Source organism: Tupaia chinensis, unplaced genomic scaffold, assembly GCF_000334495.1.
Source record: "Tupaia chinensis unplaced genomic scaffold, TupChi_1.0 Scaffold000628_1, whole genome shotgun sequence".
Lineage (NCBI taxonomy): Eukaryota > Metazoa > Chordata > Mammalia > Scandentia > Tupaiidae > Tupaia > Tupaia belangeri.
Genome location: NW_006160148.1, coordinates 442,842 through 455,523, shown reverse-complemented (window position 1 = coordinate 455,523; position 12,682 = coordinate 442,842). Strand labels below are relative to the sequence as shown.

The 12,682-nt window shown below is 52.2% G+C and overlaps 1 protein-coding gene across 1 annotated transcript in view; it reads left to right on the top strand.

The window, feature by feature from the left end:
* Nucleotides 1–1,724: 1,724 nt before the first annotated feature.
* The window catches only part of IFNLR1 (interferon lambda receptor 1), a 32,640-nt gene continuing 21,682 nt past the window's right edge, over nt 1,725–12,682 (top strand). Inside the window, exons 1-4 of the mRNA XM_014591960.2 lie at nt 1,725–1,788; nt 4,590–4,647; nt 8,666–8,879; nt 11,438–11,514. Of these exons, the coding sequence (XP_014447446.1) occupies nt 1,725–1,788; nt 4,590–4,647; nt 8,666–8,879; nt 11,438–11,514 (413 nt within the window). The remainder of the gene's footprint in view (nt 1,789–4,589; nt 4,648–8,665; nt 8,880–11,437; nt 11,515–12,682) is intronic.

The following is a 12,682-nucleotide window of genomic DNA, read 5'->3' as shown; positions in this document are numbered from 1 at the left end:
GCCTCCTTCGAGCAAACCCACCCCCGCCGAGGCTGGTCCCCGGCAGGTTGGGGTGGTGTGGGGTATGAATTTTAATGAGTGCCTCAGAGCGTTCCCAGCAAATGGTTTATTTCTGCTGTAAAATGGGTCCTTTGGCCTGACTTGGTCCGCGAAGGGGTGTAAAACGTGAGAGGATCTCAGTTAGTAGTTTTTACCATGTCGTCGCATCAGCGCATCTGGCTGGGTAGCCTTCAGACTAGCCACGACACACAGACCACCCGGCAGTGAGGAGAGCTCGGAGCCGGAGGCCGATGTGTGAAATCTGTTAGGGCTGCAAGAAGCCACGCGGGCCCTGGAGGACTTCCTGGAGTACGCTGCTGTCCTCCAGAAATCCCCAGGTAGTTCACTGGGAAATAATTTGGTCAGAACTGTTGCAGAACCAACTGCCTTTCAGTTCCTTAATTGTCCCCCATCTGCACGTACGTCCCACGTGATGAGAGACCCAGGCAAGCCCAATGTCCGAACTCCGGGTCGTAGGAAGGCTGTCCCAGCCAGTGTACCTCCCGTCTGATGGCCTTTTGCATCCACGCATCCTCTACTGTGGGGTACTGGCCAATAACAAGGTCAGCCACTAGTCAGCCTGGAGGGCAGGCTTCGGGGAGCGGTTCTGCTGTGTTCAGCAGCCCCGTGTTCCCGGTCATGGCCTCGAGACCCAGCGTGGGCTCACCAGGCTGGAGTGCAGACTCTAGCGGCGTTGGCAGGAAGATGAGCAGGCAGGCTCCAGGCAGCAATGATGCGCCATCCGCAATAGGAGTGCCAGAGGGAACCAACGGTCCACACTGAGAAACCCCCAAAGAGTCCGCAAGATAAACCCCCAGGGAGTCCTCAGGAACTGGGGCAGTCTTCCTTCTTTCTTTTTTCCCCTCCCTCAGAATTAGTTATTTAATTTTATTCTTTTTTTTTTTCTTCTTAAATTTGCTATAGGGCACACATGTTCATCAGAGAGAGGCAGCGAGAGAGAAAGCAAGCCTCCAGGTCCAAGACTCGAACCGTGGTCGGCCCTGTGGGAGTCCAGCTCCTCAGCCACCATGCCACCTATGCAGCCTCTTGTCATGGCTGCAAGCTCCACAGCTGAGGAACTTGAGGCAAACCATGTTCAAGAGTCTCCGGGAAACCAAAGTGCAGCCCATTCTCATGTTGCCTTAAAGTTTTTTGTTTGTTTTTTAAAGAGAAGTTTTTACTAGAGGGCACATGAGCTCACTGGAAAGAGAGAGACACAGAAAGCGAGAAGTCACACCCTCCCCCAGAGGATGGCCATGCCACAATCCCTTCTCCTCCATTCTCCTCTCGGGATCTTAGGCACGCACATGCACTCGGCATGAGTTTTAGGCCCCCGGGTCCGAGACTCAAGCCTCAGTCGACTACATGGGAGTCCAGGGATGTAGCCATTACGCCATCTGCTGGCCCCTACCTTAAAGTTTTGTTTACAAAGAGCCATCATAAAAAACAAAACAAACAAACAAAAAAACCCAGTCTGGATTGTTTAAAAGATGTCTGACAGAGACTTTGAAACCATATTTACAATGGTGGGGAATGTGGTGGGGTCTCTGTCCTGGAGGTGGGTAGGACAGAGGCCAGATTAGGGTCCAAGGGCGAGGAGGGTGGGGGACTGGGCCATCGGGCTTGCTAACGGTGGCTGACCCCACGCGCACAGCGCTGTGTCATGAACTGAGGAAAGGCCACAGATGCGCAAGGAGATGGCTGCCCCAGAATACCAGCCTCAGTTCCATTTCTTCCACAGCAACGCAAGTGAGCAGGTGTAAAACTGGGTAAGCTGAGAGTTTACCCAGAGACTGCTCATGTTGGGGGGAGGGGCAGGTGTTGCCGTAGGGCATATGTGCTTGCCAGAGAGAAGGAAAGTGAGAAATCACCCCCAAGGGGGATGTGCACTACGACCCCTTCTCCTCTCGGAATTCTGGGCATGTACACACACGCCTGGCATGACTGTCTTTTCCTTTCTTTCTCTTTTTTTCTTTCCTTCTTTCTTCCTTTCTTTCTTTCTCTTTCTTTCTTTTTTTGAAGAGAGATTTTTGCTATAGGGTCGACATGATTTTCAAGGGCCAGGTCTGGGACTTGAACTGCAGTCTGGCACGTGGGAGTGCAGTGTCTAACCACAACCTCACCAGCAGGCCCCATACAATGTTAATTTTAAGGTTTTAGAGGAGCCTAATGAATTTTTCTGAGGGTCAGAAAATGGCTTCTGCAGCAGTGTCAGGGAGGAAGGTGTAGATTTAGCAAGACTGCAGGGCCAGCAGATGGAGTAATGGTTACATCGCTGGCCTCCCATGTAGTCAGCCAGGTTCAAGTCCTGGTCCTGGAGGCTTTAAACTGATGTCAGACGCGCATATGTGGCCAAAATCCTGAGAGGAGAATGAAGGAGAAGGGATTGCGCATGGTCATCCCCTCTGGGAGGTGATTTCTTGCTTTCTGTCTCTCTGTCTCTGTCTCTCTGGCGAGTGCATGTGCCCTATAGCAAAAATCTCTCTCTAAAAAAAGACTTAGCAAGAGCAGCAAAATTAGGGATCCACTGACTGTGACAGCAAGCCAGCTGCTCTAAGAGACTCAGGGAGTGGACAAAGCCAGCTCTAGATGCTTTGGGGTGAGTTTTGTGTTTGTTTGTGTATGTGTGTGTGTGTGTGTGTGGTTTTTTTGTTTGTTTGCTTTTTGTGTTTTTTTTTGAGAGATTTTTGCTCAAGGGCATGTGCACTCACCAGAAAGACAGAGAGAGACAGAAAGCGAGAAATCACCCCCCAGGGGGGATGGCCACGCCACAATCCCTTCTCCCCCATTCTCCTCTTGGGATCTTGGGCACGCACGCACACGCGCCCAGTGTAAGTTTAAGCCACTGGGTCCAGGACTTGAACCACGGTAGGCTACGTGGGAGTCCAGCGACATAACCATTACGCCAACTGCTGGTCCCTGAGGTGAGCTTTTGAGGCCCCTAAGATCCCTCATGTCCTAGGTAGGCAGCAGTCGCTTGAGCCCACGGAAGCTTAGATCTGGAGGCTTTATGGCCTTGTTTGGCTAGAGCTTTTAGAAGAATGAAGGCATCTCTCAGGGCACCTTCATTGGGTTACAAAGTAAGAAGTCATCAGTCTATTGAACAAGGGTGGGGCCTTGGTTAATTATAGAATCTAATTTTCTGTAAGACTGAAAGACTGGCCAGGGTGACTCGGGATGTGCCTAGACGTGCAAGGCCACATTGATCATCTCCCTGTAAGTGTAAATGCAGAGAGGGAAGTTCTGGTCAGGGTGCAACAGCAGGGGAAGGCCGAGCAGAGGCTGCTTATTAGCAGGGCTGGAGGGAAGGGTGGCCGCTGGTCAGGCACTCCAGGGAGGCAAGAGGTGGCAAGGGAGTGCATGCCTCTTCAGTCTTGTAGGAATCAACCGATTTGATTCCCATCTGAATCAAATTTTCTTTTTCTTTCTTTCTTCTTTCTTTCTTCTTTCTTCCTTCCTTCCTTCCTTCCTTCCTTCCTTCCTTCCTTCCTTCCTTCCTTCCTTTCTTTCTCTCTCTCTCTCTCTCTCCTTCTCTTTCTTTCTTTCTTTCTTTCTTCTTTCTTTTTCTGGAGAGGGTTTTGCTATAGGACATGTGTGCTCACCAGGAAGAGAAGAAAGACAGAGACAGAAAGCAAGAAATCATCCACGAGGGGGGATGGTCACGCCGCAATCCCTTCTCCTCCATTCTCCTCTCGGGATCTTGGGCACATACGCACATGCGCCCGGCGTGAGTTTTAAACCACTGGGTCTGGGACATGAACCGCGGTCGACTACGTGGGAGTCCAGTGACATAGCCATTACGCTAACTGCCGGTCCCTAAATATTTTTTCTTTACTGTTAGACTGGGGTGTTACAGGGTTAGGAGGTGAGGACAAAAATGCCCTTTTGGAAAAAGGCCTATATTATAGGCTTAAGAAGTCCCTGTTCTACTTCCCTTGAGAGGTTATTGGCCTACACAAGGGAAAGATTTGTTCTTTTTCCTAAAAATGCAAACAGGCTCTGAGGTCAGTAGCAGGCCAGTCTCATTTGCATGTGAAGCCAGAAGCTGCTGGAACTTTGTATCTTCTTGGGAGGATTTCCAATAAAGGTAAGTTTCCATTAGAGAAAGTAGGAAATGTAAAGTTTGATCTGAAAGCAAAGAAATCGAACCTTGCTGGCCAGCCAGGTAGTACGGTGGTCGGTGGTCGAGGTAGCTGGGTCTCACAGGACGACTGACAGCTGAGACCCCGGACCCAGCTGCTGGGAAAAACACCAGGTGTGCATATGCGCATGCCCAAATTCCCAAGAGGAGAATAAAGAAGGGGTTGCAGTGTGGCCATCCTCCCGCTCACTTTCCCTCTTTCTCCAGCTAGCACAGGTGCCCCATAGCAAACTAACAACAACAACAACAACAACAACAACAACGGTGGCATTAAGTATGGTGGCATTAGATTTACATAATGAGTCTCCACCTCAAATTTATAGATAAGACGTCAGATAAGGAGTCAGATGCTAGAGTGGTGAAGGGGTACTAAGAAGAGCAAAGGATATTGGGGTGTCCTGCGATGCAGGCCGTGAAGGCGGCCGTCCAGAGACCCCCAACAGCTGGAACAGCATCATAGATCACAGGTAAGGATGATGGTGCCGCTGACTGTTAGGAGTAGAGGAAGTTGTACAGTGTCCATTTGAAAATCCAGTTCCTAGGCCAGAGGGTGGCATGGTGGTTAAGAAGCTGGACTCCCACATAGTCGACCACAGTTCGAGTCCTGGACCCGGTGGCTTAAAAATCACATCAGGTGTGTGTGTGTATGCCCAAGATCCCAAGAGAAGAATGGAAGAGAAGGGATTGCAGCGTGGCCATATCTCCCGAGGGGTGATTTCTCACTTTCCCTCTCACGGTTTCTTGTTTCTCTCCAGTGAGCACATGTGCCGTATGCCAAAGACCTTATAAAAAAAAAAGAAAAAAAATCCATTTCCTGGGCCAGCAGGTGGCCTGGAGGTTAAGGCACTGGCTCCCACATGGCTGACTGTGCAGTTCCAGTCTCAGACGTAGTTGCTTGGAAATCATGCCGTGCACACGTGTGTGCATGCCCAAAATCCAGAGAGGAGAGTGGAGGGAAAGGAACTGTGTATGACCATGGCCCCTGGGAAGTGGTCTCTCACGTTCTCTCCCCTGCCCCTCCGTCTCTCTCTGCTGAGTGCACGTACGCTATAGCAGAAACTAAAACTCCAGTTACCAGCCCAGCCACTAACTGCACCAGTGCTTGGGAAGCCGGAAGCCACCCAGGAGACCCAGGTTCAGATCCTGGGCTGACCTAGCAGGCTGGCCATGATGCTCCCCCTGTCATCCTAACTAACAGGGAAGCTGGGACGGAGGCTTATGACACCAGGAGACCCTGTCAAAAGTACCCATCTCGGGGACCAGCAGTTAGCGTAATGGCTGTCTCTGGACTCCCATGTAGTCGACCGCGGTTCAAGTCTCGGACCCAGTGGCTTAAACTCACGCCAGGCGCGTGTGCGTGCGTGCCCAAGATCCTGAGAGGAGAATGGAGGAGAAGGGATTGCGGCGTGACCATCCCCCCTGGGGGGTGATTTCTCGCTTTCTGTCTCTATGTCTCTCTCTGTCTTCCTGGCAAGGGCATGCGCCCTATAGCAAAAACCTCTCCAAAAAAAAGAAAAGCAAGTACCCATCTCTGTCTTTCTCTCCTTTTCTCTCTCCCTTTCTTTCTCTCATAAAGGAAAAAAAAAAAAAAGTCCAGTTTCAGTTCCTCCAGCTAAAGCCTAATGACGTGCCGCAGGGTCTGACTGGGGATCCCCTGATCCTGCCGATGGGGACTTGTCCTACAGGAGGGGAAGCGAACCTCCCAGGGCTGTAGAGTCTAGGAAGGGAATTTTCAAAGCTTTCTTTCTCTGAAGTACAGGACAATTGTTTTTCAGTGCCCGTTTCCCACAGTATCTTCAGATATTCTATGACTGTCCAGAAAAATGAGAGCACTTTGATCCTTTCCCGGAGGCCAGCCTGGAGCTGACTCTAGAGACTCAACTTACAAGACAAAAATTGTGGTGTTTCTGTTTCTGTTCTAGATTTCTACCACGGGATGTGTGCTCTCACCAGAGAGAGACGGTGAGAGGGAAAGTGAGAGATCACCCCCAGGGGAGGCCACTTCAGAATCCATTCTTCCCCCCTCTAGGGATTGTGGGTACGCATGTACACACGCCTGGCATGATTTTCAAGCTGCGGTCTAGGACTCAAACCATGGTCAGCCATGTGGGAGTCCAGCATGTTCATCACCATGTCACTTGCTGGTCCCAGAGCTATTGTTTTCATTCTATTTTTCATTGTGTTCTTGTAGGTTACTTTCTTTTCTGTTCTCTGGAGAGATTTTTGCTATATGGCACATGTGCTCGCTGGAGAAACAGAGAGATAATGAGAGTGAAAGTGAGAAATCACCGCCCATGGGGATGGCCTCGCTGCAGCCCCTTCCCCATCCTCTTCTCGGGATTTTGAGCACGCACACAGGCCCAGCGTGGTTTTCCAGCCGCCAGCCACCTGCTGGCCCCCCACAGGCGCTTTCGAAGATTTGTGTAACTCCTCCCGGCCAACTATTCTTGTTTTGAACTTGCCTCCGGATGCCAGGAAGCAGGTTCCCAGCCAGTACAGAAATTAGATTTTTTATGCTCTGCTGCTTCAGGATTTAATGCTTCTGAGAAACTTTTATAAATCTCGCAATTTTAAAACCCTGAGAATGAGGTCTACCAGTGGCGGGGTGACTAAGGCAGCTGGATCCCTCATGGCTGATGCGGTAATTCAAATCCCAGACCTGGCAGTTTAAAAAAAACATGCCAGGGGACCAGCAGTTAGCATAATGGCTATGCCACTGGACTCCCATGTAGTCGACCGCGGTTCGAGTCCTGGACCTGGTGGCTTAAACTCACGCTGGGCGCGTGTGCGTACGTGCCCAAGATCCTGAAAGGAGACTGGAGGAGAAGGGACTGCGGCGTGGCCATCCCCCCTGGGGGGTGATTTCTCACTTTGTCTCCCTGTCTCTGTCTTTCTGGTGAGCGAACGCGCCTTATAGCAAAAAACTCTCTCAAAAAAAAAAAAAAGAAAGAAAGAAAGAAAGAAAAGAAAAAAAGAACATGCCAGGTATGTGTGTGTGCGTGTGTGTACCTAAAATCCCTAGACAGTGGAAGCAAAGGGGTTGCCATGCGACCATCACCCCATGGGGTGCGTTCTCACTTTCCCTCTCTCCCCCTCTTTCTCTCAGCCTGAGGGTGCCCTTCCTCCCTCAGAGTACAGAATTCAACCTTTGACCACTTTACCTCGGGAGGAAATGCCTCTGATAAGGTTCCTATTAGGCCCGAATGTCAGCACCCAGTCGTTTCCTGGTCCCTTGTGGGAGTGTCAGGGAGACACTCCGACCGCTCCCTCTGAGGGTGGGCTTCCCCCAGAGGCTGTCTGGACTGCCTGTCTAATACCGCAGGATGACCATGGCTCGAGGGGAGGGGACACCGCTTCATAAGGGGTCGAGGTCCCCGTGAGTGGGTTGTGGGTGGCAAGGCCTCCGACGCTTATTTAAATGTGGTAGGATTGGGAGGAGTGTGATCGCCGTAACCTGTGGCGTGCGAGGACTCACACACAGACGGAGAAAGCTGGTCATTTGAGAGGGCGATACCTGCGTCGTCGGGGAGGGGAATGAACCCAGTGCCCAGCAATGGCTAATGAAGGACTTCCTTTGGGATCAAATGAGCCTGCGAGAACACGCGTTCAGAACTCCGTCAATCCCAGCGTGTTGGCATTCTTTGATCCTCCTTCCTGCAGTGTGGGCCTAGCTAATAAAAGCTCCGGCATTGTGGTTAAGGTGCTGAATTCCCACATGACAGACCGCAGTTCAAGTCCCAGACGTGGCAGCTTGAAAGTCTCACCAGTCGCACACGTGCGTGTATGTGTGTGTGTGTGTGTGTGTGCCCAATCGAGGAGGAGAATGGAGGGGAAGGAGAGGTGTGGGCGTCCCCCTGGAGGGCGATTTCTCACTTTCCCTCTCACTGACTCTGTCTCTCTCCAGCAAACATGTGTACACTATGGCAAAAACCTTAAAAAAAAAAAAAAAGTAGTCAATAACAACTCAAGGAAAGAACCGGAAGTTGCCACTGGCTCTTCTGGTGGAGCTGTGGGCTCCCGCATCTGGTGGCAGCCGCCACCCTCTGAGCACCGGGGACCCACTGAGCCCAACCTCAGGCCACTCTTACAGGACAGGAGTGTGGCCCCATGGTGCATCCCACTGCAGTCTGCACCGCCACCTCCTAAGGCCGGGTGGGCCTCAGATCCCACCACACAGGGCAGAATGCACGGTAATTCCAAAACAAAGGCGCATCATCTCAGGTAATCTGTGCGGGCGTGGCCGGGAAATCAGAGCCATCAGGATCACTGCGGAGCCTCACCCTTTCCTCACTGAAAGTGACCCCCTGTCTCTTCATTGGCCTCCTCTTCCTCCAGGCCGACATGGTGCAGGGTCTGGTCCATGCGCCCGACTGTGGCACCATCTGTGCTGTCAGGACACGGGTGCTGGCCATCCACGCAGACACCGCAGCGACCCTCCCAGACTCCCGCCCTCAGGGGTCTGCGGTGTCCTCTCTAACTGCCCAGCAGTGCTGTCCTGTCCCTCCACCTGGCCCCGGGGCAGCACCCAGAGGAGACGCTGGAAAAGGGCACTGGAGAGCCTGCGGCCAAGGCCAGCGAGGGGCCTGCCAGCCCCCACGTGCTGTGTCCTCCGGGGCAGCGCTTGCAAAAGATGTCTTCAGAAGATGGATCGTCACCGCCTGTGGGTGAACAATTGTGTGGGAGGAAAGAACCAGAGCCGGTAGGTGACGTAGTGGTTAAGGCGCTGGACTCCCACATGGTTGATCGCGGTTCGAGTCCTAGGTCTCACAGCTTGAAAATCACATCGGGTGTGTGCGCGTGCACGCCCGAGTCAATCCGGTGAGCGACAGTTCTCCATCCAGTTGTTCCGTGGAACCCGTGTTGGCCCTGTGGCCCCTCCGTGATCGCAGGAGGGGTGAGTCCCCGGAGGCTCCCCCTGGTCTCCCTCAGCTCTGACACCCTGTGCTGGAACTGCAGAAGACCTTCCCGACGACCAGTGGGTGTGGTTCCTGATACGCACCCCACCCCCTGCCCTGGAAGAGACAGCCTGACTGTGTGCATGCCCGTGCGTGTGTACGTGCGTGTTAAGACTGGCAGTGCTGTTTAGGGGGTGTTAATACTGTACACATTTAATGGCTGTGTACAGCAAACAAGCTACTTTTTTCAGGGATGTCAGTTTCTAAAACCCCGGTAGCCCTGCAGCTGGGTCCCTCCAGGGGGGTCACTATGACCGTGTTGCATATTGGAGAGTATCTTGATCCGAAGAACAATCCTTCCCCTGTGGTCCTTTGTGGCCCTCCTGTCTTAATTTTCTTTTAAAACTCTGGAGTGTGTGTGGGCCTTGGAACTGATTCATTGTGTCGTTCTAGGCAAATCCGCAGAGTGGAAAGGGCCCCTGAGGAAGAGGAGAGTGCAGCCTGTTGTTTGTGCTGCTCCGGGAGGCGTGTGGGAGGGGCACACGTAACTGCGAAGCATGAGAGGAGCAGGGTGGCAACTGCGAAGCATGAGAGGAGCAGGGTGGCTGTCTGGGGCCTCCGGGCAGTGAGAGGTGCAAGGCAACCAGGCCTTGGCGGGTGATCCTGGGCCTCGGCCTGGCAGCACTGAGGCTGAGGCTGAGGCCGAGACCAGTAGGCAAGCACAGCTCCTAGGGGGTTTGCTACCATCTACCTGTGTTTCTCTGCCCTGGCCAGCACAAGTGACAAAATAGGACCCTCGGTGCGGAGCTTAAAATTATGCGAGAAAGCAAATAGAACAGCTCTTCCCCACGCACTCACCTTGAACTGGCCTAGTTTGGGACTAGCAGGTGGCGCAGTGGTTAAGGTGCTGGATTCCACATGACTGACTTTGCAGTTCAAGTCCTGGACCTAGCGGCTTGAAAAGCATGCTAGGTTCATGTGCATGCATGCCTCCGAACCTGAGAGAAAAATGGAGGACAGGGCTTACAGGTTGGCCATCCTCCGTGGGAGGTGATTTCTCACTTTCTCTCTCTCTCTCTCTCTGTCTCTCTGTCTCTCTCCAATGAGTGCATATCCCTATGACAAAGATGTGGGGGAAAAAACAAGACACACACACACATACAACCTTGTCTGCTTTGTACAGTTTTTGCTAGCCCTATCGAGAAGCATTCAGTGACAGGTCAAGGGTCTTCCTAAGTCTGCCTCCGAAGGCAAGCTGGCGTCTCCCCCTGGGGACTGTTTGGCCGTTTGTCTGTGAACTGTTCGTTTTCATCTTCAATTACTCTGTGCCCAGTCCTAATCAGGGATCCCGCCACTGCTAGGTGAATCCACACAGGGTGGACTCGCGGCAGTCATACCCAAGTGCACAAACCCACAGGACGGTTCTGAAGGGGCCACTTTACAGAGGTCTGGGCCCTGGGAGGCCCTGGGGGGGCCGTGAGACAGCCAGGGAGGGCCAGAGGACAGAGCTTCCCTGGGATTGCCTCACCTGATATTCCAGCCAGGTGTGTGGACTGGCTTCAATGTGAGGCTTTTATATGTATGTCCTGCTTATCAGCAAGAAATAATCGGGCCAGAGGGTGCATGTGGTTGAGGTGCTAGACCACACATGGCTGACCACAGCTCGAGGCCAAACCGGCAGCTTGAAAACCATGCCAGGCTTGTGTGTGTGCGTGTGCCCAAAATTCCAAGAAGAGAACAGAGTAGAAGGGATTGCAGCATGGCCATCCCCCTGGGGGGTGATTTCTCACTGTCTCTCTCACCGTCTCTCTGTCTCTGTCCAGTGAGTGCATGCACCCTATGGCAAAAACCTTAAAAATAATAATAATGATGTAGTTCCATCCAGACAAAGAACTTACATTAGGGTCAGAAAGTGACAAGACGTATCACAACACAGTAATACAAATCCGGCATGACCGTTTTTATTCATTCTGACCACTATTGTACTGTGGGTGTGCAATTAAGTACGAATTTATAAATGAAATATGCAGCCTTTTGTGACTGCAGACATTTCTTACAGTGAGTCCTGACCGATCGCAGGAACGGGCAGGACAGAGACGGGGATCCCCGACACTCAGGCAGACTGAGGAAGGGGCTCCCCACGCTGGAGTCCCAAGCCCCAGTGGCTGTTAAATTGGTGGTCCTTAAGTGAGGAGTACTTACAAACACTGAACAGTCACCAAGCAACAAAGAAAGAGAAGTCCCGAAGGTGGTGGTGCTCTTTAGTGGGTCAGGGTAAAGCCCCCTCCAGCGCCTGCTGATCTCCAGGGGCCTTTGCAGTACCCTCTACCAAGGTGCCATGTTTTGGGGTGACTGTCCCTAGACTCCTTCAGGGTCTGAACACAGCCTGCGAGCCCGTGTTAGGAAGAGCAGCCTGTGGGACCAGACGGCGGAGCAGGGGTAAGACACTAAGCCCAGGGAGGCTGCCCGGCAGTCTGGAGACCCCCTCAGGTAGTTAGCACATGCGCACCTGTGGTCTGGGGCTGCCCGGGGCTGGATCCAGGAGCAAGCCCCTGTTAGGAGTGCTCTCTGTCTTTCTGGCTCATGGAAGAAAGAGGTACACCTCAGGAGAAAAGAAGTGCTGATGCTGATGGACCCGGCCCGATTCGTACCCCAGAACCACCCTGCGACATCTAGACGGCTGCTTCCTAGACCCACCAAGCCCTGAAGGCACATTCGCTGTTGGGGAACTGGTGGGCTCCACACTGGCAGCCTGCACTGCGACAGGGACAAGCCTCGGGAGTCCTTCTGCCACCGATTCCTGGGCTGGGTGGCTGAGGTTGGGAGAGCAGACTCGGCAGTCAACGGAGGCTCCCAACAGACACAAAAAACAACGTATACTTAGTTCTTGAAAGACTCGGAAACTCAGAACCAGCCAGTGGCATTATAGTTAAGGTGCTGGACTCTCACATACAGGACCACAGTTCAAGTTCCAGATCTGGTGGTTTGCTTTCTGTCTTTCTTTCTCTGTCTCTCTCTCTCTGTCTCTGTCTCTGTCTCTCTCTCTCTGGTGAGTACACAAGTCCGATAGTAAAAATAATAAAATTAATTAAAGAAAACAAAAAGACTGGAAAACTGAATTTGATCAGGAAGAAGAAACTTTTAACAAGAAACTCCTTGTCACCCAGAGCTCACCAGTGCCCTTTCAGAGCTGTCTGTACACGCATCCTCGCACCTTTCTAATGGGTCCATATTTTAGTACTGGTTTTTCTCATTCTCGGTTATTCAAACCTCTTCCCGTCAACACATACCCTCGGGTAACACTTTTTTAAAGATTTTTTTAAAAAACTTAATTTATTTAATTTATTTAAATTTGACCAGAGAGGGACAGAGAGAGAGAGAGAGAGAACAAGCCACCAGATCCAGGACTCGAACCTGGTGTGCCTTGTGGGAGTCCAGCACCTTAACCACCTCACCACCTGCCGACCTCCTCAGACAACAGTTTAAAGAGTGCGAGTTCCATCGGTTGGAAGCCACTCCATTTCCTAGAGCGCAGCAGCCTTTGGCTTCAGGACGGTTTGGGACCAAGCCCCTTGAGCTCTGCAGCCTGCCACCCCGTATAGCGCCC